Genomic DNA, 26,242 nt, shown 5'->3' with positions numbered 1-26,242 from the left:
TTAATTAGAACTATGTCAAGAAGTATTTATTGAGTAGCTACTGAGCATCCTGTCCTGGATTTGGTAGATAGGAAGGTAAGTTTTGGATGTGTTAAGAAAGGAGAAAGATCACTCATTTGGTGGTTCTGTCAACAAATCTTTCCTGTGCAGTGGCACTGGGAATCAAACCATCAACATGATAGATGCTCCCTCAGGAACTTAAAATTAGTAGGAAAGACACAGAAAAAAGATTACTGTTAGAAAGAAATGAAGAGTGCCAAGATGGGGATGGGATGAACTTATCTTACCTGGGTGATCAGTAAAGGCCTCTCTGAAGAGGGAAGGTTTAAGCTGAAGCCTAAAGGATAAGAAGGAGCCAGCCATGGAAAAAGTGAGAGGAATGGGAAGAGTATCTGCAAAGGTCTTTGGTATATTTGAAGCATTTCAAGAAGACAGGTGTGACTGGAACACAGCAATCCAGAGGAAGAATGATAGGTGAGGTTGGTGGGGCAGCCAGGAACCAGGCCAGGAAGGCCTTGGGAAGGTATATCCAAGTACAATGGGAAACCACTAGGGTTTGAAATAGAGGAGACATAATCATCTGGCAAACGGAGGTCCGCTGCGTGGTGGGAGTTGGGGGGGTGGGGGTGCAGGGTAGGAGGGGTGGGAGGAGCAGTTCTGAGGACTTTTCTGTGGGGATGGCCATGAGCTCATTCAAAGGTGAAGAGACACTAGAGCAGTGGCTGGGAGAGAGGAAAGGTATCCAGTTTGGCTGAGTGCAAAGTGCAGGGACTGGTAGGTGTGGTGGGAGCCACTGAAGACCGTTTCACCCACTTTGCAAGCCCAGCTGAGTGGGAAGCCAGGACCAGCTTCTGAGCTGAGAAGAGAGGTTAGTGCTGGGTTTTAGGAAAAGCCTTCTGGGAGATAAAGAATGTTTACTCTTAGCATTTAAAAATTGCTCCAGTAGCAGATAAAGGATGGGACTGAAGGACTAGGGGCAGGGTGGAGGTGCTGCAGGAGCTGTCGAAAGAAGAGTCCAGAGAGGGAAAAAGTGTGGGGTCAGGGAGGGATCCAACAGGGCTGTGGTTTCTTGGGCGGGAGATATTTCCGGCTCATTCATGCTAGGCTCTCTCTGAAAGGGTGAGACCCCTGCGATTGCAGGAATAAAGGGAAGAGTGAAGAGTGGCTGATAGTTTTTATCAGGCCGAAGCTTGGAACAGTCTCTTCAGGTCTCTGAGCCTCGCTTTTTCCGTGGATCTGTAAGGTGAGTTGGATAAAGGAGAATGGTCAGAGGCTAGACTCATTCGTTAAGGGTCCAAGCCCGGATATCCCTGTTGTCTGCCTGGAGAGCCAGGTGGTGGTGAGGGCAGCTGCGTGCTCAGGGAAGGCTATGTCGGCTCCTGGGCTCTGCTGCTTGTAGGGGAGGCCCCCAGGCTGTGAGATGAGGGGTGGTTCAAGACGGGTTTCAGCCCAGTTTCACAATGACCAGCCCTTGACAGCCATCAAGCCCCCCCGTTGCCTGCCACAGCCTTGTGAGGTCGGCAAGCGGCTGGGATTGTAATCTCCATTTCAAGCCTCCCACTGGCCCCTGCTCGAGCTGAAATCAAGACTTGGGCGCTCAACTGACAGCCATCCAGATGCCCCCAGAAAACACTTTTTAATGAAGAAATGAAATGCTAAATCTGGGCATAGAAACAGGCTCAGACAGGCGAGGCAATACCTGGGCGGTACGCACCTCCGTGGTGCCAGCGTGGGTGGAAGGCAAAGCCTCCCACTGGCCCCTGCTCGCCGAGATGCCAGGCTGAGAACTACGACTCCCAGAATGCCATTCGGAGGGGGGGGAGGAACCGGAAGTTGTTCCGGAGGCGGGGCCTGGTGTGCGCCGCCGAGGCTGTTTGAGTGGAGGGGTTCAGGTACGCCCGGGGCTCGTTGTGGGGCCGGCCTAGAGCTGGAGGGGTCTGGCTTGGGACTGCCGCCTCGTTCGTGGGCTGGGCAGACGCCGGGAAGCGGCCCTCAACCGTCGTGTGGCCTCGTGTCCTCCACCTTCTTGTGCTTTCCCTCGCTGCCTCCCCTCACACTAGCAGCCGGTGGGCCAGGCGTGGCCCACGGGCGGGGTACTCTCAGGCTTGGGGTCTGCGTGTTCTAGTGCTGAAGGTGCCAGAGGACTGGAGCCAGCTTCGGTGGACTAAATTTTAGAAAATGAGAGAAGAGTGCAAACAGACTGGCCCATCACTTAGCGCCCCGGGATATGCTCATCAGGTGGGACTTAGGTTAGAAAACATCGGAGGCCTTTGTCAACTCAGAGGTGGGCGGTGGGGGAGTGGAGAATTTATTAAGTCAGCAAGTATTTATTGAGTGTCTGTTGTGTACCAAGCCCTTTTCTAGGCATATAGGGTAGTGGACAAAGCAGACAGAACACCTGCATTTAAGCAGGTGGAATATAGGAATGGGGAAGTTCAGATAAAAAGTAAGTAAAACATGTGCCATGTTGGATAGTGAAAATCAGAATAGAATGAGACAGGTAGTCATATAATTATCTAGGGGAAGAGCACTGGAGGTAGAAATGACAGCAAGGGCAAAGGCCCCGAGGTGGGAATATCCTTGGTATGTTAGGAGCAGCAAGTAGACCAGAAAGTGCAGAGGACACTTGGTGGGGGAGGTAGACCTTAATGATCAGTATAGGCCATTGTAAGGATTTCAGTTATGTGCTATAAGTGAAATGGAGAATACTGCATAGTTCTGAGCAGAAGGGTAACATAATTATCAAACATTTAAGATGCTTTTATTCTGCAAGGCTCAGTACTGGGTACTGGGGGTGTGCACCTGAATTCTTTATCCTCTTTTCCCTGGAAGGGCTTATAATGTAGTGGGGAAACAGGCAGACCAGCTATCATGCAAGGCTGAGTCAGATAATTGGACCCCTGTAACGGCAGAATGGACATCAGTCTCAAATCCTCAGCATGTACTATTATATTGGGTGCTTAGTAACTGTTTGTTATATGATTAGTAATTAATTGAATAACCCAGCACTCAGTACTGGGCCTGTAACAGAGGTTCAGAAACACATTTTTTTTTTCTTTGTTTAAGATTTATTTATGTTTCTGAGCGAGAGTACACACACACAAACAGAGGGGAGGGGCAGAGGGAGCGAATCCCAAGCAGACTCCGTGCTGAGCCTGACAACAGGGCTCAATCCCAGGACCCTATGATTATGACCCGAGCTGAAATCAAGACTTGGGCGCTCAACTGACAGCCATCCAGATGCCCCCAGAAAACACTTTTTAATGAAGAAATGAAATGCTAAATCTGGGCATAGATAACGTCTCACACAGATTAAAAAGATTTGTTCTTCTGTGATGCCTAATTTCACGGTAGCTTTCTGAGGATCAATAGGTGGCAAGCTTCTATTCAGTATTTACTGAGCTTCCATTTTGTGCCAACCCTTGTGCTGGCCACTAAAGATACAAAGATGAAAAAGATGTGGTCCCTGCCCAGTCTGCTATATCTCAGACTTTTGGTAGTGGTTGGAATTGCCTTCATATGATTTTCAATATTGCTGTATCCCGGGTTCCTGAAAAACATCCTCAGGGACTATAGGAACTTGGAGAGATGTGAGATACAAAGAGGGGAGTAGGAAGAAGGGAATGGGGGCGCTAGTGGTAAAATTCAGTTTAGTTCAACAAACATTTATTCAAACACTGCTGTTTGCAAGGTCCTATATCGTGAGCTGTTACAGTATTTATGCAAATGTAAGTACACAGTCCCTCCCGCAAAGGAATTCAGTTTGGTAGGAGAGAAAACACGAACATAGACCTTCCAGTTTTCTAAACAATAGTGGAAAACTCTGCAGCCCCTCCAGCTACTCCAACCCTAGCTCTCTTTTCTCCTTCCCAGCCAGACTTCTCCAATGGGACATCTACATTCATTGCCTCCCAGTCATTCCCCAAAAGGGTCTGACAGAGAGGAGGAGCTCAATGAATATTTATTGACTGAATGAATGGACAAACAGAATACAAAATGCTGTGGAGTAGAGAGAAGGGAAAGCACATGGCTGTTAACAAACTGGCATCCATTTAACAAATTGATCTGTTTTCTTACCCTAATAAAATGAGGTTGTTAGGTATTGGGCCAGTTTATCGTAAAGTTTTCATTTGTTCTTTTTTTGAATGCCTAAATGTAGAAAAATGTAGAAAAAAGGCACAGTAAGATTTGTTCAGTCATCTAAAGGAATGGTCATAACAGGTCTGGCTGTCTTAAAAAAGGTATTTATAATCAACATCGCTTTTCATATGTGAACAGTGCAGCACTTCTGAAACATCTAAGAATAACTTGGTATTTTCCTCATTTCTCTAGAAATAATATACACTACTAAATTTTGTGTATGCCATAAATTCATAAGGACATAGTCAATGGTATAAATATATTAAAATTTGTACTGAGTATTAAGGGATTATTGAGCAAAAGTAAGCTTTAGCTTATGTAAGAAAATGAACACAAATTTCTTTTTTTGTTGTTGTTGTTGAACACAAATTTCTAATCTATAACTTTGAAAATCTAGAATGTAATTTACTTGGCCATCTTCAGGAATATATCTAGTGGTCATATGTTGTTCACATGATATGTGATAAATATCCAAAACTGCTCAGAAGCTTACCTTTTTAGAAAAACTAAAAAAACAACACTGGAGGGGTTTGAAGAACCTGTATTTCATGAGTGGTTGTTCCATGTCAGGTAAATGACATATGTCTCGTTCTTGCAACAGTCCTGGGATGTAGTATTATCCCATCTCATAGAATCTGTGACAAAGAGTTAACAGTTTAGGCTATTATCCCCACTACTCACAGGTAGGAAGCTGAGAAGCATGGCTAAATCCTAAGACTGCTGTTTCCACTACAACAGCCTATTATGTCTAAATGAAAAACAAAACTAAAATTTGGCCTGATTTTGAGCATTTGATGGAGTACAAGAAAACAGTATGAGCTCAACACTAAAAATGTTTGCTATGAACATCGGTCAAAACATTAGAGAACAGGGGGGCCTGGGTGGCTGTTGGTTTAGCATCCGACCCTTGGTTTCAGCTCAGGTCATGATCTCAGGGTCCTGAGGTCGAGTTCCTTGCTCAGTGGAGAATCTCTCCCTCTCCCTCTGCCCTCCCCCTGCACACATGTGTGTGCACATGCACTGTCTCTCTCTCTCTCTCAAATAAAAACCAAAAAACCACATTAGAGAACAAAATATAATCTTCGGACACTACTCAGCTCTGTAGTGGGTAATATTTATAGTTAATATAAATGCCGTTTATTGATTTACAAATTTTAGAAACAACCAAGGGGATAGACAAAGCCCAAAAGGATTAATTTTGATGACACAACGTAGAATCTGTCTTGAACATTGAAATTAAAGCTTCAGCTTACCAAAATTGGAACACTGAAGGAAGAAGAGAGATAGAGGGAAAGATAAGGGTGTTTTATGTTCGGAGCCTAACCCTGAAATTGTTGAACAAGAAGTAGAAGTTTAAAGATATTCTTAAACATAGTAAAGATATCTTCTGATAATTGTCAGGACAGAGGTATGGGTATTGGACTTACCTTCCTACGATAAAAAAAAGCTGTAAAATTAGACAGATTATATGAAGAAACTGTTTTCAGGCATTGGACAATAGGCAGGACAAGACTGTTATCCTTGAGAGAAATGAATTTAAGGTGGATTATAGGCCTAAAGGTAAAAGCCAAAATTATAAAGCTTCTAGAAAGGAACATAGAATATCTGTGCTTTTAGGGTAGGCAAAGATTTCTTAGAGGTCACAGAAAGCATTAACTATAAAGAAAAGAATGATAAGTTAGACGATTAAAATTTAAAATTTCTGCTCAACAAAAAAGCAATGTTAAGAAAATGAATAGGCAGGCCACAGACTGGGAGAAAATATTCTCAATACACATGTCTGAAAAAGGACTTGTATCTAGAAATATGTTAAACTTCCACAGCTCATTAATAAAAAGATAATTTAAAAATGAGCAAAAGACTTGGTCAGAAATCTTACAAAGATATATTATGAATGACCAATAAATTGCCGGAAAAAGTGCTCAATATCACTAACAATAAAAAAATGCAGGGGCGCCTGGGTGGCTCAGTCGGTTAAGCAACTGCCTTCGGCTCAGGTCATGATCCTGGAGTCCCTGGATCGAGTCCCGCATCGGGCTCCTTGCTCGGCAGGGAGTCTGCTTCTCCCTCTGACCCTCCCCCTCTCATGCTCTCTGTCTCCCATTCTCTCTCTCAGATAAATAAATAAAACCTTAAAAAAAATGCAAATTAAAACACAACTAGGTTCCACTGCACAAGAATGGCTTAGATTAAGAACTCTAACAACAGCAAATGTTGGTGATGATGCAGAGCATCTGAAGTCTCCTTCATTGCTGACAGCACTGTGAAATGGTGCAGTTACCTTGGGAAACTGAAGACAGTCTTTTATGAGTTAAATAGGCAACTATCCTATGCCCCATCAACTTTACTGTTAGGTACTTAGCCAACAGATATGAGAATATACATCCACAAAAACACTTGTAAGAGAATGTTCATAGCAGCTTTATTCATAATAGTCCCAGACTGGAAAAAATCTCCAATGTCCATCAACAGGAGAATAAACAAATTGTGATACAGTCAAACAATGGAATTCTCAGTAATTAAAAGGAATAAACTTACTAATACATGAAGCAACATGGATGAATCTCAAAACATGTTGAGGGGGAAAATGTCAACATCACTGGTTGAATCCATATATATGATGTTTTATAATAGGCACAGTTAATCTATGGTTATAGAAAAAGACAACGGTTGCTTTTGGCTGGTTGTGGGAATGGGATGGAGATTGACTTGGAAAGTGCAGAAGGCAAGGAACTTTCTAGAGTGATGGAAATGTTCCATATCTTGATGAGGGTATGAGTAAGACAGGCCCTGTGCTTTTGTCAAAAATTCATTGAACTGGTATATTTAACCTTCACACACATTACTGAGCTATACCCTTAAAATCTTTGCATTTTACTATATGTAAATTATACCTCAAAAACATTTTAAAGGTCAGTGTAACTAACAGAAAAATAAAAAATAAGAGGTGATTTGAATTTTAATGTTTCATAGGGAGTTGATAAAATTCCAAGGTGATGATTCAAGAAGTAATGGAAAGCATATGATTTCAGGTTCAGGAGTCAATTACCAAATGAACTAAAAACACCTGGTTAACAGGTTGCCACTAGAGGTGGGAGGGGTTGGAGTGAGGATCATTACTTGTCATTATAAATAGGTCTTTATTTTTTTTCATCTGCATGGATCGTATTACATAGATTTGCTTTTGCAAAGACAGACTTCTCCAAAGACGGTGGCAGCTCACTGGACTCAGAGGAGCAGCCAGAAGCAGTGGACGTATCGTTCTGTGTCTGTGACACTTAGCTATAGACTAGAACATTTTTTACTCACAACCTTCCCAGGGATTTGCAACAGCACTTCGAAACTATGGCATTGGTTAAGTGTGCCTTAGCAGTCGTTCTCCACATTTTCCTACCTCAGCGCTTCTGATGGATATTAATAGTCATTAATAGTCGCGGCGGTGGTGACTGTGCCTTTCAGCTGCAGTGAGACTTAACTGAGTTGGGAGAGGGAATACGTAGTCTGGAAAAACAAATTGTGAAAAATCTCCAGCAACCTAAAAGAATTCTTGGTTGATTTTGGGTAGCTCTTTACCATAGTTTTTGACTAGCTCTTATTCTCCTAGGATACTTCTAGTATTGGACTGTGCGTATAGTAGGTGCTCAGTAAATGTTTGCTAGAGGACTAGTTTTGAATATAAACTGAAACATAATGGAAGAGGTGGCTTTTGTCATTTCTGCGCCACCCTCAACTACTGCATGCATTTTGAAGAGCACAATAAATGACCTGATTACTTGGGTCACTGCAGCAGTGACTAACTCGTGATTGCTTGGAGTTGTCAGGAGTTGTGTTTGTCTTCTAAGAAGTGGATTTAGCCTCCTTAGTACTGAAAGGTTTCTGTGCTGACCCATTTCTCTGGAAGACACAGATGCTTTTCTCCTTTCAATAAATCTGTGTTAATATTTCCACACTTTTACTCCTTCGGCAACACAGTAACACTATTTGACATTTGCACATAGGGAAATAGCTCTGTAAGGGAAATAATGTAACGTCTCACATCATTGTGCCTTTCTCTAACCTGGATGAAAGGGACAGAAGACTAAGCACATGGACTGGAAATTGGAAGAGAGTGCTCGGAAAACAGACTCACGTGTGCTACAGGAGCAAGAGGTCATCCTAGAGGACACAGGAGAAGATAGCATCTCTGAAAGCTTCCGGCTTCTACAGATCGATGTGGAATGCGAGCATCGGGAGGGAGAGACGCTGCCCACAGGGAGTGCAATGTGGTGCTCAGTAAGTGCAGAGAGTTGCCCGGCCGTGGGCTCTGGGATGATGCTTTGTCCCAGAGACCCCTTGTATAAGGGTAGGTCCTAGTAACAAAAAGACTAGGAATGAGTTTGGTGTGTTCCAAAATTGGATGAATTTCCTGCTAACTGGTTACAGGTTTCGGTTCCACTTGAGTCATAAGAAGAGTAAATCAAGTTCAAGAGGAATTTTTGATACACCTCAGAAGGGTCAGGAAATCTAAACTCTGCTGTAGGCCCTGTCCCTGATACATTTATTTTGGGCACCTCACATCTCTTTCTTGGGGCTCTGCTTTCTCTGAACATAATCCAGTCTTTTTTTTGACACTAATATTCTTTTTCTCTCCTAATTTTAAATTTGATTTAAAAAAATAAGTAACTTTCGAATATTCGTTTTCCATTTTGGTGCTTATGAAGTTCTCAATTTTGTTTTCTGGATAACATAAGAAAAATGTCCAAAGAAAACAGAGACACTGGGAAAAGATAGTTGCAGCAAAGAAGAGCAAAAGAAAGCAAGAAAAAGAAAGAAGAAAGGCCAATCGTGTAGAAAATTCAGGTAACAATACATCAGATTGCTGGCATAATCATATTTATGTCTTAGCAGACTGGTATCTGCATGTTCCTAGGAGAGTAGGAATGTTGTTTTTAAGTAAAAACAAACATCTTGGGGGTAGAACCTATTGTTCTATTTTGTTGGAAATCAAAGTATCAGTGAAAGCAAAATTTAAGGCTTCACATATCTAGGGCACATGTGTGTTTATAAGCTCAGAAGTAGAAGGAATGATGAAATTAGCAGCTAACATTTATTCAGTGTTATGTGCTAGGTTCATTGCTAAGAATTTTACATGCATTACCCTAAAGGGTAGGTGCTTTTATTATCCCCATTTTGTAAGTAAAGAGACTGAGGCTCAGAAATTGAATAACATGCCCAAGATCATATAGTAATAAATGAATGGGCTGAACTCTTGATTTAGACCTAGCAATGTGCTCCAGAGCCCACACTCCACACCACTCTGCTGTCCCCAAATGAATGAATACCTTGTATGAGTTTCAAGCTTTTCTTTATATGCAAAAAGTACTCACTTGGCTGGGGGGATTTGTTTCTTACTGAATGTATTCCTCTGTTTTCCCACTTTTATTTCTTTCTGATATTTCTACTCTAGGCATCTGCCCCCAGCACAGCAAACGTTTTCTGAGATCCTTAACCAAGGAGAGACTTTTGGAAGCCAAACACTCAGGACCAAGACTCTGTATTGATCTGAGTATGACCCACCACATGTCTAAGAAGGTAGGGCATCCATTAAGCTCCGAATTCCTGCTCATATGAGGGAGGTCCAGAAGGGAGCAGCTTTTTTTTTTTTTTTTTTTTTAAGATTTTATTTATTTATTTGACAGAGACACAGCGAGAGAGGGAACACAAGCAGGGGGAGTGGGAGAGGGAGAAGCAGGCTTCCCACGGAGCAGGGAGCCCGATGTGGGGCTCAATCCCAGGACCCTGGGATCATGACCTGAGCCGAAGGCAGATGCTTAATAAGACTGAGCCACCCAGGCGCCCCCAGAAGGGAGCAGCTTTGACAAAGAGTATGACCAGTTCCAGCCTCTGTAATTCCATAGTAAACCAGCAAAAGTTTAGTTTTTTTACATGTGGCTACTCAATTCCAAGATGGCTATTGTTAAGAATCAGGAAGAGAATAGATATCCTCTGGTTTAGTTTGCAAAGTTTTATCTTATCTTCTGTTTTGAGCCCCACACCGTTGCCTCTGCGTTTATGGTGTCCGCAGTCTAGATGGGGCCTTTCATGTTCAGTTCTCCAGAGATGAAATCTGGCTTTCTACCAGGAAGAGGACTACTTGCCTGGTTGCATGTTGGGAGAGAGTTCCTGGTGGGACGGCTTCCTGCAACATATGTGTTTTAATCGTTTTCCATTCACCCTATTGTGAAGGAGGGATTCCACCCTAGGGTTCTAGGGATGGCTGAAGAGTACACACCTGACATTGGACAGATAAGAGTGATAGCAGTTTATTAGTCACCAGTGCTCAGCGCAGGGGGAGGATGACATTGCATGCTAGGCAGGGCCATATGGGGTTACACTCGGGAACAGAATGAACAACCAGGGGCTGTGGGAGGCAGGCTTTGTAGTATCACGAGGGTGGAGTACCCCTTGGTTCCTGCAGGAAGATGTGATTGATTTGCTGGGAATAACTCTGTGGGCTAGCAGGGAATCGAAACCCACTACTCAGGGATAAGCAGGAACTATGCTTGGTTCCTTTGACAGAAAGAATTGTTTAGCTAGGGGACCTTACCCAAGGGAGCAGAATTGGGAGAACTTGCCCTTGGGTTTTTCAGGGCCCACCTGGTTTCACCAGATGTCTAGGCAACACACGGTAGTAGGCCTTCATTTTAGGCCTTACACCACAAAATGGATTTTTCTGTTTGCCAACATCTCTGTTATATGTGCTGCCGTTTGCATGTTTTTCAGAGAGATTAGGAGGACTGAAGATCTGGGGTTCTTACATGGAACCTCTTAAGTATAGCCCTCTGAAAAGGTCAACCAAGAATTTTCTACTGTTTATATTGAGATATCAGATTAAATCAAACCCAAAGTGTTTTTTCTCTCCTGAACCAAATCAGGCCAGATTGTGAAACTACCTTTCTTTAGGGGTTTGTCTCTGAATTAGGATGGAAAGTTAAAACTTCTGACCCTAGTCCATCTGTAGAGTTAGGGAGAAGGTGCTAAGTTTATTTGATGAGTATAAAAAAAAATGTCTGTATAGTAATCTAACTTTTTAAAAGTGAATAGTAAATATCATATGGTAAGATTTTAGATATGAGCTAAAAGAACAATTCCATATACCTTATTAGATACATAACAGCAGATCCAGAAGGAGGGAGAGTGCTCAGTCTTTCCATTAACTCACTATTTCCAGGCTAGTATCATTACCTTAACTTTGATCTATGAGGTGTGTGCCATGGGGTGTAACACACGTGTACACACATAACACATACTAGCTCCTGCAATAAAAGGGGCCATTCTAGTTCATGAGATTTCCCGGAGTAGCATTCAGTGAACTTACTGAGTAACCGTTTGTTGATAATGAATTTAGAAAGAGTGGGCATGTTTCCAATCTAAGCTGTCCTCATTTCTTTGAAGGAATTAAGTAGACTGGCTGGACAGATCCGAAGGTTGTATGGTTCAAATAAAAAAGCCAACAGGCCATTTTGGATCTACCTCACTGGATTCACAACAGACAGTCCCCTGTACGAAGAGTGTTTGAGGATGAATGATGGATTTTCTAGTTACCTGGTAAGCCCTATTGTGCATATTATTTGAAGTGTCCTTTGAAAAGTAGGTTGTGTGGTAATAGTAAATTTTTTTAACTACTTCATAGTTTTGATATAAAAATATGTGAATTATTTTCACTATTGCAATCTAAAAAACTTTAGAACCTCTCTCAGTTCTTATATTTCTAAACTTTCATCCTTCTACCGCATTGGCAAACTAATATTACCAGTCTCTAGGACTGTATTTTGTACCTTGTGTATTGTATGCTAGACTGTATACTCCAGTAATGGTTTGGGGAAATGCCGTGACTCCTTTCGTGTTCACAGTAGTGCAGGATTAGGGAACCTGAGTTGTGGGGGAAGAGAAAATCCTTATGGAAGTAATGTGGATTCAAGATGAGTTTTAGGGAATACTCAGTTATTTTTTATCTCTTTCCCTAAGGGCTCATGAATGTAGTGATTATAATAGAGGCAGCAGTCCAGATCACTTCCTAGAAAGTGCCACTAAGAATGTCTTGTATGTTTGTGTGATGTAGCTGGACCTGGGTGGTGTGAACTTTCCTAGGGAGGTCCACAGAGGCAGTGAGCATGAGAGGTACCCTGTGTGGTCCTGCACAATTAGTTGTGGTTGCTGTTACCATCTTAACAGTCTGTCCTATAATACAACCATTTCCAGCTTTTCTTCTCTGTGGGTGTTTTATGATTCTTGTACGTGAGCCCGACAGACCCACTCTTGGGGCTAGAGTTCCCTTGCTTTCCTATCTTCGTGCCTTTCTTTGGTTATTCTCCCCATTTTCAGTGCTTCTTCCTTTTGTATGTGTCAGTCAATCTCACCTCTTTTCAGAAACTGAGTTCCAGCATTCCCTTCAGTAGAAGGCTGTCCCTGGTATTGTCACTCCCTCATCTGTCGTCCTGGGGCAGCCTTCCTGTACATCTGTTAGGGTCTCTTGTTACTCTCTGTCTCATTTTGTAGGGTTGAACGTCTGTCCTTTCTACTTGCCCTCCCCAGCTGAGCACTTTCTGAGAACAGATGGTCAGACATGTATCCCCTTGATGCACATAGGGCCATGCCTAGTAGAGAATAGATGCCTGGTGACTAGTGGCTGCGGTGTGGGCTGAGTCATAACCTAGTTCACACTACATTGGATTATTTATATTTTTCAGCTAGACATAACAGAGGAAGACTGCTTTAGTTTATTTCCTCTGGAAACCCTTGTGTACCTGACTCCTGACTCAGAACACGGTATGTATTTTACTGCATGGATTCATGTAGCACTTTGTTCTTAGCCCTGTGTTTGACTATTCCCTGTGTCAGAACTTGTTAAAGCCACCCAAGGTTTATCAAAAAAAAAAAAAAAAAAGGAATGAACATTAATAGCACACCTCTTATGGGTGGATACATCACTATGCTTTCCACATGTGCTGCTGTGTGTGCACAGCAGTGCAGATAGAGGGTCTACAGCCTCGGCTGGGCCTTGTGAGCTACCTGGCAATCTTCCCCAGTTTCCCCAGTCAGCTCCCTTCCTTGGCCTCTTGGATCAATGTTAGATAGCTATATTTTCCAGAAAATTAATTATTTCACATAATTTTCAAATTTGTTGGTATCAAGTTGATCTTAGTATTCTTTTCTAATTCACATTCCTCTGTTATTTTAATTTTGTCTCCTTTCTGAATCCTAATGTTGATTTGAATCGACTCCCTTTTTTTCTTGATTAGACATGCCAGAGCTTTGTCTCTTCAGAGAATGAGCAAATCTGTTACCTTTTGGTTTTCTATTTCATTAAATTTCTACTTTTATCATTAATAATTCTTTCCTTTTACTTTCTTTGGATTTAGAAATTATAAAGCTGAATTGATCTCAATGGCCTTCATTTTTTCATTAGCTCTTGAAGATATTGATCTAAACAAAGTTTACATCCTTGGTGGACTTGTGGACGAAAGCATTCAGAAGGTAAATGTACATTTTAGACCTAACAACTATATTTTGAAAAGCGGGGCTTACTTTCAGAGGCAGCTGCCCTATCATAATCTTACACAAAAGGCCTAAAAATTCAAGAGAATAGGAAGAAGGAGCCTATCCTGCCTAGGTTGGCCCTTCCACTTGTAAAGCTCCCTGTCCTCATCAGCATTAGCGATCCCCTGATCTGACAGTCCCATCGGACTCTGGAATGGGGAATGTTTGGTAATTACATAAACAGCCGTGTTGAACGCCTTTCTTTTCTCCTCTCTTCAGTTCTGCAAGGGTAACTCTGATCTTAACCAACGAAGCATTGACTCACAATTCTTACCAGCTATTTGTTCTTTGTGGAAGAGGAGTTTGCTCCTTCTTAGGCCATCTTTCCTGCTGACATAAGACTTATCCCATAATCTCAATGTCAATAGGACTGTCCAGATTTCTTGTGTTGAATTGAAATTTTATTGGAATAATTGGAGTTTTGAAATATGTTTCTATTATATACTTTATTGAGATAATTGTTTAGTTTATATTACTAATTAACATATTGCCTACACAATAAATAATGATATAATAGTTAAAGTGTATAAAAAGAACTACAGTGAGGAATTAGTCTCCCTCCTATCCTTGTCCTGCAGTGTCCCCCACCTGAGGCAACCACTGTTTTATTTTTTTTAAATATATATATATTTTAAGATTTTACTTATTTATTTGAGAGAGAGAGAGGTAGAGCATGAGTAGGGGTGGGGGAGAGTGAGAAGCAGGCTCCCTGCTCAGCAGGGCATCCGATGTGGGACTCAATCCCAGAACCCTGAGATCATGACCTGAGCCGAATAACTGACAGCCACCCAAGTGCCCCAACCACTGTTTTCTTGTGTATCCTTCTTGATATAGTCTGTGATCACACAAGTATTTGTTTGTGGGTATATTATGTATATATATTTTCATAATGTATGTGTATTTTATATATTTTTTCATATCTGTATGAGATATATACACATATTTAATACAGATGATACTTAACTGAATTGCACGTATTCTAAAAAGGTCAGTGTTCCATGACTCAATAGTAATAATCTAAAAAATAGGTGGGGGGTGGAGGTGTAATTCTAAGAATGCCAGCTATTAAATGAGAAATACATAATAGAATTTGAAAAATCATTATTTTGTCACTCCCAGGGTAATCATGGTTTCAGGGAATTGGTTGAACGGAAGGTTGTGGGGGAACTGGCTCTTTACGTGGTCTCAAAGTATCATCCCACAGATTACAAAGGCAAAAATACACCATTACGGTGAAGTGATCTGGAGGTCACCATCTTACCAAATGTTCAAACTTAGAATCACCAGTAGTGACATTATGTGCGTCCCAATGTGATGGAATCTCACTTGGGAAGTATTCTTACTGGAAAATGTTTAAACTACATTTAATCATGAGGAAACTGAATGTGGGACATTCTGCAAGACAATTGGACCACACTTGCAAAAAGGCTGGCGTAGTGAAAGAAATAGTTAGGGGGGCTGTTACAGTTTAAAAGACATTAAAAAGACATAACAATAGCCAAATGCAGTCTCCCACAGCAGAGTGACAGCCCCTTTTTTGAGGCAAAGTCTAAAGGGTCAGTGAGCAGTGTATGATCAACAGATATGCAGTTTTAACACATTGTTTTATCTCTCCAGCAGTATTTAAATTGAAAAAATAATTGGCATAATGATTTGCCAGAGGTATAGAACTTTTTGGTTGTTACTGGAGAGTTTGCCTGCCTCACAGAAAATATGCTGAGCACATTTCAAGGGGAATCGTTTTATCTTTAAATGTTCAGAGAACAGAAACTAGACTGTGAGCTCCTCCAGGGCAACATCCAAGTCTCTTGCTAACTTGGAATTCTTGTACTCCAGGTCAAAATGATTGTAAAAGAATAGACTTAAAAAAAAAACCATAGACCAAAAAATAATAGACCTTGTATGCAAAGGAGTGTTATCCTTCAAAGAAGTCTTTTGAGCAGCTGTACCTTTATCTTCTCTGAATTGCATCACTTAACACATTTTGGAAGTTCTCTCTTGGAATTGTGTCTCATGTGAGTCTGAGAAGCAGGTAATCCAGTATTAGAACAGAAGTGCTAGGCCTGCTTCATGCTGCTCCAGTTGGTTACACCGCACTCAGGGTGGCCAGTCAGTTATAGCGCTGTAGGAAAGGACATCAGCAAGCTCGAACAAATTCAGAAACGTTTGGCCTGAATGACGAAGCGACTCAAGACTAAGTCGTAGTCAAGAGAGAGGCGACAGAACTGAGACTACCGGCAGGGTGCACAGGGGCATGATCACTGCTGTCGAGTACCTGAACGGCCTTCTTGAGAAAGAGCCATTTTACTTGCTTGGTGTGGCCCCGGGGGGATGGAACTAGGACAAATGAGTGGAATGCTCAGGGAAAACAGAAAATTTGGCTATCAAGAATTTCCTTTTAACTTGTACTGTCAACATTGGAATAGGTTTCCCCAGGATGCATGGAACTCCTTGTCACAAGGATTGTCCACTTAAGGACAGAGCCCACTTGGGAAGGAGGCCATAGAGGATAGACAAGATTGGATGGATGTTTGGAATGGGATAGTTAACTATTGAGGCCCCTTCCAAACCCAAGGATGTTAATTATCCCAATAATCTAAACCTTTCTCTTTAATCCTGAAATTCTAAGTAGGTAGGTGATCTTTCCAGAGCTTCTTACAAGGTAGCAAATATAATTTAACCTTCAGTTCATGACTCAGGGACATCTTTAAAGGGATATTAGTTACTGTACTCCGATCCTCAATGGCCTCAGATTTTGGGGGTTTGTTGAGTTCTTATGACTCCTTTCTGCAGTCTTCAGAGCCCTTCCTTTTAGTTGGGCTCTGTGCTCTCACACCTTAATGTTGTCTTGTTGCTTGTGGTGTATCTGACTTGAATCCCCTCTCTCTTATCTCTAATTTGCTGCTGCTGAATGGCTAGAAGCTGAAAACTCCAATATCCAGAATTGTGTCTTACTGAGTTAGGGTCAGGAGTGTTCTCCTCTGATTGATTAGACTGCTTGAACTTTTGGATGCAGATTGTGGCTGCAGATCTCTTGACTTACTTCGTTCTTGGTTGTAAGTGGTTGTAAATGGAAACTAGTGGCTAGATGACTCTCAGGTGAGATGTTTGCTGCACAAGCCATTTCTTACGTGGAACAAGTATTCTTCATTATCTGAAGTTTCTTCCGTTCTACCGTAGGCCACTGATTTTTAATACACTTATCATTTAATTACAATTACAGATGGAAATTGGAGTGGTGGTAAATGGGGTTTCTCACAATTTGTTATGCATATTACAATGAGAGTATCTTTGTCAGTTTTAAAAGAAAAATATTTAACTGTGATTCACAGAAGGTGACATTTCAAAAAGCCCAAGAACGTTCTGTCAACACAGCCCGCTTGCCAATCCAGGAATACATGGTCAGATGCCAGAATGAGAAGAACTATCATTCAGAGATACTGGCCATCAATCAAGGTACTGCTGACATGGCCCACACTTACCATGTGTTAGTTCTGGTGCTACTTCTTTGCATTGTGTTTAAGTATAAACGGCCCTTTGAAGCAGCCCCCCACCCCCCCACCGAGACTGATGTGCTCAGATTTTATTGCGTGCACTTTGTGACAGGTACTCTGGCCTCTGAGAGGCATTTTTCATTTTCTTCTTAGATCCCAACTATGTTAAAGATCGTTGAAATTTTTCCCTTGGCCTAAAATGCCCTGTGTTCAACACATCATTGAACAGTGAATTCCTATCTGTCCTTCACAGTTCAGTCCGGGGGCATCTCGGCTGCTCCCTCCCCCTCTCAGCCATGTTAGGGGCTCTCCTTGGTGACTCCATTGTACTGTTTTCCTCTTGGTGTTGTGGCACTGTCCCTTCACAGGCTTGTATCTCTCTGTGTAGGCTGAGGTCCTTGTGGGCAAGCGGGTCCGTGTGTGGCGCAGAGTAGCCTTGTTGAATGAACTATTCCAGAACACCCTTTTCCTCATCAGTCCTTTACTAGTTCTTTTTCCTCATTGTGGTCACTGTGTTTTTTTACCCTTCAAACAGTATTTGATATCCTGTCCACATACTTTGAGACTCAAAACTGGCCTGAAGCATTGAAGAAAGGAGTTTCTTCCAGAAAAGGCTACATTCTTCAGAACTCAGTGGATGATGGACAGCCTAAGGAGCTGCAGAAGGCAAAGTTGCTGGAGGTGTCTTGACTGCAGAGCAGAACAGAGGCTGGCGATAGCACACACTTGCCTGTACTTGACATCTTGGATCTTCACTAGGATGTAAGTTACTAGTAACAGGGACCACATGTTATGCTCTTTTCTATCTCCCATAGTGCCTAGCTCACAGGAAGAGCCCAGATATATGTTGACTAAAAAGTTTACATAACAAGGAATTAGCCCTCAGCTACATGGCTTTGGATGTATTCATTCATCTTTTATATACCTATTTGTGAAATACCTACTCTTTAGAGATAGCTTAACGATTAAATAATTATTGTTATATCAAGAGTTTAATTTTCACTCAACTGGCATCACAAAGTTGTAGCACTCTCTCCAGCCTCCTCTGATCGTGCTGATTTTCCCCAACTCAGTAATACACTTTACATGTTTTGCAGGATCAGCCTGTCCTAACCTAGCCCTACTTTAAGCCCCCGTAGCACTTTGTTCCCACTTGTGGCTCCAACTTGTGGCTCCCACCCCGTCTCTCCTGCTCTGAGTATGGGAGTGGAGGGTTTCTCTCTTCCTTATGGTAGCCTCCTAACAGGACACTTTGTGGGAGTGTCTTTGTATCCTTCTGAGCCTTGTACAAACTCATTCTTCATATATATTTGTAACTAACAGGTCAAATTGAAAAGCAAAAACACAGTATTAACTCTAACTTAAAAATAACCAGAAAATACATTGCCTCTGACACAAGCATGTTGGATAACCTCTCATTACACAAATCTGAGTGATCCCTTTTCTCATATTTTAGTTACATACAGTCGCTTCAGTTACTCTAAAAACTTCAGTTTACTAACTAACCAGTTTGGGTTAGTAAACTTGAAAGCTAAGCTGTTAGCAAATTCAGAGAATGTATTCTAGATCTCAAAAGAACCAAAATGTTCTCTGCTCTGTCCCCTCCCCTTCAGAATTTAATCCTTCAGGAGCTATGATCACCTTACAAATTATGTCAGTATCTTTTTATTAAAAACAGCCCAGTCTTCAGGAAATATCTTTAGGAATATATACTGCTCCTTGGTCTTTATCACCATATTGAATGAGTTCTATAATCTCTGTCATCCAAGAAGGGATCTCCTATGGCTAGGCTTCAGGGGTAACTCATACTCCCAGGGAGGTCTCTGCCTCCCAGAACACTGACCTGGATCATTTGCCAGGCTTTATTTTCACTTCTAAAGGCTTTTCTTAAAACCCCAAACAGCATGGGAGAATTTCCTCTCCAACTCTATCACCTCTACCATTTTTTCAAAAACCTAGGTATGAGTTTTGGACTTGGCTTCAAGAATTTCATCAGTGTTATTTATAGAACAAAAAACTGGACAGACAACTATTGCATTTTTTAACAGCAATCATAGAAGAAATATATTAAATGTTGTTTGAAGTGGACAGAGTACATTACAAAGTAGTATATAAAGTAGAATCCTCTAATTCCAATTTGAAAAATACTCACATACACTATGTCTATAGTGTATTTGCTTCTTTATGTATTCTACATTTTCTTTGGTGAACATGTTTTACTATTAACAGAAAATAATTATTTTAATGTTTACTTCCAGTTTATTATAAAAGCTGCACTTTAGCAAAACTAAAGGAGTTAACACCAAATAAACCATAATACTTTTAGTAAACTTTATTGTAAAGAAAAAAATACATCATTATTTTATAATGATTTTTCTCACCCACAAGAACATGGGTGGCAACTAGTAACATTTTTATAAAAATATTTTATTTAGGACTTTAATTAAGACAATATGTATATTCACATTTTGTCTTCTGAATGTTTAATGGGGAGAGGTTCCCCTGAAAAATTTTTCCCCAGGAAACCCATGGTCTCTTGGGTCAACTGACCCATAAAAAATTCCATCTAACTCTCTGCCAATCTGGAGAAGATCTGTTTTCTTTGATTTGCTGTCATGTGTTCACAAGCTTCTAAAATGTTTGCTAAAATTAAGGTCTGCTGAATGGTTTTTGCCTTAACCCATATTCTTCCATTCATTCCAAATACTATCTCTAGTGGGTAGAGTTTTCCCAATTCCTGTAGGATTTCACAGTCTGGAGCCAGGAGCCTGGTGAGGAGATGGAAAGAAAACTAAATTTAATGAAGTGGTAGGGTGTGACCTGACTCTCCTTTAAAAGAAGATTCCTAGTTTCTGGACAGTTCTCCACAGTTATTCAAAAACCCACCAACATCATCCAAGAACAAGGCACATGACATTTGCTACCCCCTTTCATCCAAGCACAGTTAGCTGTATACCACAGGTCACAACAGCGGGTTATATCCTCTACAAAGAAATCAAACTCCCTGTGTCACCAACTTTACAAAAATGTATAAAGTTCTTCCCCTATACTGTCAGCACCTTTTTTCTAGGCTTTAGAATCCTAGCTTTTTTATTATCTACGGTGCTAAAAGAACAGTTTAAGCTTATTTTCCTGTTAAGTTATTCCCTGGTATTAAATTCAGTACTTGGAGAGAAGCATTGACTTTCAAACCACAGGGTGCTGCTTGGTTAATAACATGCTTCTCTGTCTTGAAGGAATTGTCCAAATCTGCAGAATAAGTAACAAAGAGAGGCATGCAACACTGAGCTCTAAGGCTCTGGGGCTCTAGGAGTAAAGTTCTCTAATAGGGCACAGCTTTGGGTAGGTAAAGGTCTAAACACCTAACAGAACCTACCTCTGGGAATTATTAAATCTACCAGGACAGAATAGCAGGAGCCTTATGTGAATGTATACATAAGCTTTTAGAGCACACCGGCCTACTTGCATTTTACCCCCATTACTAGAAAAATCTGGTCATTTTGTACAATTGTAAATTGCATCTGTATTCAAATGACTTAGGAGGAGGAAATGCCAGTTTTCATATTTGGATTGAGTATATCAGCTGTAAGGAACAGCGGACTTTCTGGGAGAGAAGCCCAGACTCCATACATACCAACACAAAACTCCACCACCAGATACATATGAATTTAATGTATTCACATGAAGAAGTGTGTGTGAAGAGAGAATGGGACTAAATGCATGAGTTTATAACCGTGCTAAAAATGGATACTGATTTTTAACTTTGAGGACATTCAGATATTGTTACAAAGAATCCAAACCCTAAAGATGAGTCAGCTTTCCAAGAAAGTATAATTATAAAAGAAGACAGGCGAGCCAGAAGGCATCAGGACTTACTTTCTAATTAAGCCCAAAGTCACTTTAAAAAGAAGACCATCCTGTCCAATCACACCCATTCCACTGGCTCGTCCACAGCTGTCAATACAGACCATCTCTGGTTCCATATCTTTATTAGCAACCACAAATTGGCCATAGATGAGATCTCCAACCTAAAATGATAATTTAAAAACAGTTCATTTCCTCTCAGCAAATCATCCTCCCCCCTTTTTCTTAAGATTTTATTTATTTGGGGTGCCTGGGTGGCTCAGTCGTTAAGCGGCTGCCTTCAGCTCAGGCGCTGATCTCAGGGTCCTGGGATCGAGCCCCGCATTGGGCTCCCTGCTCGGTGGGGAGCCTATTTCTCCTCCCACTCCCCCTGCTTGTGTTCCCTCTCTCACTGTGTCTCTGTCAAATAAATAAATAAAATCTTTATTAAAAAAAGATTTTATTTATTTGAGAGAGACAGAGTGCATGAGCAGAGGGGAGAGGCAGAGGGAGAGGGAGAAGCAGACTTCCGACTGAGCAGGGAGCCCACCTGAGCTGAAGGCAGCCACTTAACTGACTGAGCCACCCAGGTGCCCCCCAGCAAATCATTCTATAGGTGCTGCTATGGTTCTTCCTCACAGGCAGCAATGCCAGCCATCTATACTTCTGTGGCTAATGGACCAAATATCCAGAATACGCATAGTCACTCTGGAGTTGAGTCTTTAAAAAGGCAACGTTAAAGGGATGCCTGGGTGGTTCAGTAGGTTAAGCATCTGCCTTTGGCTCAGGTCATGATCACAGGGTCCTGGGACTGAGTCCCACACTGGGCTCCTTGCTCAGCAGGGCGCCTGCTTCTCCCCCTGCCTGTCGCTCTTCCTGCTTGTGCTTGCTCGTGCTCCCTCTCTCTCTGACAAATAAAATCTTTAAAAAAAAAAAAAGAGGGGGCAACATTAAGATGTGTACCCTCCTCAGACTGGGAGCTATCTCAAGACAACATCCTCTAGGGTTACACCATCCGATATAGTAACCACTACCCACATGTAGTTATTTAAACTTACATTTAAATTAATTAAAGTTAGATATTTAAAAATCAGTTCCTCAATTACATTAGCCACATTTCAAGTGCTCAACAGCTACATGTGGCTAGTGGCTACCATACTAGTCAGTGTGGATGTAAAACACTAGCATCATCACAGCAAGTTTTAGTAGACAGCACATCCTAGGGAATTACAGAAGACTGGAAACCTTTGGCATGCAAATTATCCAAAGCAAAATGAACAATGGTAATTCACTGATACTTCATGCAAGACTTACTTAAAAACCTCATATGGGGTGCCAGTTGCTCAATCAGTTAAACATCCAACTCTTGATTTTGGTTCAAGTTATAATCTCAGGGTTGTGCGATCAAGCCCCACATTGGACTCTGCCCTCAGTGTGGGGTTTGCTTGAGATTTTCTCTCCCCCCACTCTCTCTCTCTCAAATAAATAAATCTTTAAAAAAAAAAACAAAAACCTCAGAGTTGAACTTCAAAATGATGAAACAAAGGGAACAGAGGAGAGAACTTGTTCTGTTGTGTATCTGCTATTCCTCCATGACTAGCAACTAAAGAGAAACAAAAGACTTCTTTACATTTCAGAAGCATGTGGTCTTGGAGGGCAGTGGGGATGTACATATAAATAACAAAGTTCATTTAAGACCTTGTAGGTGCTAAAGTTGTAACAAAGGTGCCTGTAGATAAGGGATGGTTTTACAGAGGTGGTGGTGTTTAGCCTCGGTCTCAAAAAATAAGCGTGTGTTCCACAGGCTAAGGAGATAGAGCAATCCAGCTAGAGGGGACAGCATGAGCAAAGGTACAAGGGCAGGGACTTATGAATTCAGTGGTGCTATTAAATAGTTCGGGGTGAGGGGAGTTCAAGCATGGCTACATAGAAGATATAGATGAGGGAAAACTTCTGGAGATAATGCCAATGAAATCTGTAGGCTTTAAAGAAACTGTTTTGTTTTGTTTTGGTTTTTTTTGAGAAAGGGAAGTGTGTGAGGCTGTCAGCTCTCAAAAAGCCCAGATGGAAGAACAAAAGTGTACAGGCAGGGATGTTAATGAGGAGGTCACTGATCAGGTCTGGTCAAAAAGTAGCTAAGGTCTGGGGGTGCCTGGGTGGCTCAGTCGGTTAAGCAGCTGCCTTCGGCTCAGGTCATGATTTCAGGGTCCTAGGATGGAGCCCTGCAGCGGGCTTCCTGCTCAGCAGGAAGTCTGCTTCTCCCTCTCCCTCTGCTGCTCCCCCTGCTCGTGCTCTCTCTCTCTCTCAAATAAATAAAATCTTAAAAAAAAAAAAAAAGTAGCTAAGGTCTGAACTTGCAAAATGGAGCTATACATGGATGAAGAAGCAGAACATCAGAGATAAAAACAAATAGGATCAGTAAAGATTAAGCAACTAAACACAAATGAAATGTTAGTGAGAAGGGGCAAAGAAACCACCAAATTTCTAGGTGGACAAAGTGTGGCTATGCTACCTGAAAAGCCCAAATCGAAAACTTGAGGTAACAAGAATGCTCCTCTGTCAGCTCCAAGAAGAGATTGTTGGGAAAAGTGACGTGACTGAAGTTGTGAGATGCCAGTCCCAGGACTTAACAATCAGGCTGCATGGCTGGCTGATAAGGCAATTTGCACTACGTACCCCTCCTACCTCCCCAAGCCTATGGCTTACTTCCTTGTCCAGTGGATATGGACATAACAGGTAACAACAGATATAACCTTTCAACTCAGTAGAGATGAAACCACCCCAATACGGTAAATGTAAAGTATTTGACTCTGGTCCCAGAGCTGGAACACTGGAAGGAACTCGTGGAGCCTGAAGCGATTACACAGATGCTCAGAGATCACCCCGCAGAACTGGGAAAATAGGTCACGCTTAGGAGACAATTCAGGTAGGCTTCTGGATATTTCAGTGTTTCTGGATATTTTTATACTTATTTTTTTTTAAAGATTTTATTTATTTATTTGACAGAGAGAGAGGGAACACAGGCAGGGGCAGTGGGAGAGGGAGAAGCAGGCTTCCCGCCGAGCAGGGAGCCCCATGCAGGGCTCGATCCCAGGACCCCAGGATCATGACCTGAGCCAAAGGCAGACGCTTAATGACTGAACCACCCAGGTGCCCCATACTTTTCTTATTTTTGAAACCAAAGGCTCCCATCATTACCTGCACATTTGGTCTGTTTCTTTTAGTCGCACCTTCAAATGCCAAGTAAGACAAAGATGCTGGCTCACTCCCTCCAACATCAACTTTGAATATATCTCCAGATTTAGCTGTCACTATGCCGATCACATGGTCTCCTTTCACTGGGACATACTACAAAAGAAAACAGAATGAAGGAGCAGCCATAAATGAAAATCATTTCCAAGGTATCTTGGAAGATACCTTCAAGTCTTTATTGGTCACTTTACTGTCATTAGAGTTATTTAGAAAATATTTTGAAATTCAAGTTTACAAATTAATACAAATCAACAACAAATTGATCATGTTACTCTCAGTAAAAGAAAAACAATCACATCATAAACTCTCTTTACAGCTTCTAATACTCTGTTCATTTCAGCCAGTATCCCATATGTCTTGTATCCTTATCAGGAAGTCCCTAGAGCTTCTACTGGCATATTAAGTCCAGTGGTATAGGGGATCCTATAACCAAGGAAGGCTATTTCACCGTTAGACAGTTTTTCCCATATTAAAGTCCTTACTTATTCTAAGAGAAATTTAACTCCCTGGAACATCCACTCATTGAGTCTGGATTTCTGCCCTTTGGGACTCCAAAAGACAGGGCTGGTGCTCCCTGGCCATTGAGATTTTGAAGGAATGACCATGTCTTAAAATCCTTAAATTCTTAGACGCCAAGATTTCCAGTCACCTTTCTCTCCTGGTCGCCCTTCTTAGGCCACGTTTCATTTGTTCACAATGTTCTAAAGGGGATGCAGAGGTGGGCACATGACTACGGTGGCTCTAGAGTAGCGTTAACAGAGAGGAGGTCCAGGGCTCCACCCCTGCTTCTTCCCAGAGCGAAGGAAGTACCACCTCTCCGGAGTCCCAGCTCACCCGTTTTTGCTGTGAATCCACCCAGTACACGCCACCGCCGCTGCCGCCGCCGGGCTCCTTGTGACGGAGGCGGCCGCACTTGGTGACCAGCAGGCGGTCGCCATAGCGCCGCAAGCCCGGGCCGCACACAACGCGCCCCCGAGAGCGCGTCCCCGCATTCAGGCGCAGCGGTCGCTCCCCAGCACCTCCTGGGCCTTCAGCGTCCTCCTGCTCGGGCAGCAGCAGTTCCTCACCCGGGAGCACCACCTGATCTAGCACAGTGCGCGCCGCCCGTGCCCTGTCTCCCGCAAGGGATTCGGCCACAACACCCACCGCCTCAGCCATATCGGGAGCCACCAAACGCAATTTTCAGCTTCCGCTTCCGGCTCCGCGTCCAATCGCCAGCCTGCCCAAGGCTTTCCGTTTCCGGTAGTAGCGATCTATGTCTATGAACCTGTTCTATGTCTATGTCTATGAAACCTGTTCGCTGTGCGCTGGGGTCCTGCCAAGGTGGCTGTAATTATAACTCTCGCCCGTCACCCATCCTGCCGTCTTTCTGCAGAACAGTACGAGGAACACGGCTTAAATCGATGGCAGATCCCTTACTTCCGCTGTTTCGGGTTGCACCACAGGATACTAAGACGCTCCCACGTATGGTTCCGTGGGAACCTTGGGGACTGAGTGAGGGACTTCGGGATTGATCCTTTCCTTCCGACTCCGCCCTCAGTAGGAAAAGTATTTTCCTTTTTCAAAATAAAACCTTTTTTGGTGGTTGCTAGAGAAGATATCTATTCACATTGTGGAAAACAAAGAGAAGAATACAAAGAAAATAAACCAAAGGTATTAGTCTTGCCCCCCATTTGTCTCTTGCAAGGCTGTGAGCTAGTTCTCACTTTGTAACCCAGGGTCTAGGACCTAAATAGGTAGTACCTGATGAATGAGTGCATATTAACACTTTGGTGTGTATTTCTCCCCAGACTTTTCCCCTGAAAATATACACATACACGTGAGCATTTCCATATAATTGAGCTACCCCTACATGGCCTGGGGGAAATCAGTAACTGCAACTAAATCCTTGCAGCTACATTCCCTGAAGCACACTATTTGCCCAGGTGAGAAGC

At 42.2% G+C, this 26,242-nt stretch overlaps 2 protein-coding genes across 3 annotated transcripts; one reads left to right on the top strand and one right to left on the bottom strand.

Annotated features, from left to right (window-relative positions):
- The first annotated feature begins 1,846 nt into the window (after nucleotides 1-1,846).
- TRMT10B (tRNA methyltransferase 10B) lies at nucleotides 1,847-19,343 on the top strand. 2 transcript variants are annotated; one of them, XM_035016283.1, is made up of 8 exons: nucleotides 7,163-8,412; nucleotides 8,871-8,979; nucleotides 9,587-9,711; nucleotides 11,575-11,727; nucleotides 12,870-12,948; nucleotides 13,589-13,656; nucleotides 17,052-17,175; nucleotides 17,749-19,343. In XM_035016283.1, exons 1-8 carry the CDS (start codon nucleotides 8,227-8,229, stop codon nucleotides 17,901-17,903), a joined length of 999 nt encoding a protein of 332 aa, XP_034872174.1. In that variant the 5' UTR covers nucleotides 7,163-8,226; the 3' UTR covers nucleotides 17,904-19,343. The 2 variants fall into 2 exon arrangements, with proteins under 2 accessions (XP_034872173.1, XP_034872174.1); XM_035016282.1 differs by lacking the exons at nucleotides 17,052-17,175; nucleotides 17,749-19,343 and adding an exon at nucleotides 1,847-1,892 and having other exon boundaries at nucleotides 8,209-8,412; nucleotides 13,589-14,324.
- Nucleotides 19,249-25,496, bottom strand: EXOSC3 (exosome component 3). The gene is made up of 4 exons (XM_035016281.1): nucleotides 25,143-25,496; nucleotides 24,255-24,404; nucleotides 21,090-21,241; nucleotides 19,249-19,981 (listed from the first exon to the last, which is right to left on the bottom strand). The coding sequence occupies exons 1-4, from the start codon at nucleotides 25,464-25,466 to the stop codon at nucleotides 19,780-19,782; spliced, it is 828 nt and encodes a 275-aa protein (XP_034872172.1). The 5' UTR covers nucleotides 25,467-25,496; the 3' UTR covers nucleotides 19,249-19,779.
- Between the last annotated feature and the right edge of the window lie 746 nt (nucleotides 25,497-26,242).

The sequence above is a fragment of the Mirounga leonina genome, unplaced genomic scaffold (genome assembly GCF_011800145.1).
Source record: "Mirounga leonina isolate KUSES-001 unplaced genomic scaffold, KU_Mleo_1.0 Mir_170, whole genome shotgun sequence".
Taxonomy (NCBI): domain Eukaryota; kingdom Metazoa; phylum Chordata; class Mammalia; order Carnivora; family Phocidae; genus Mirounga; species Mirounga leonina.
This window is presented reverse-complemented; position numbering and strand designations above follow the sequence as displayed.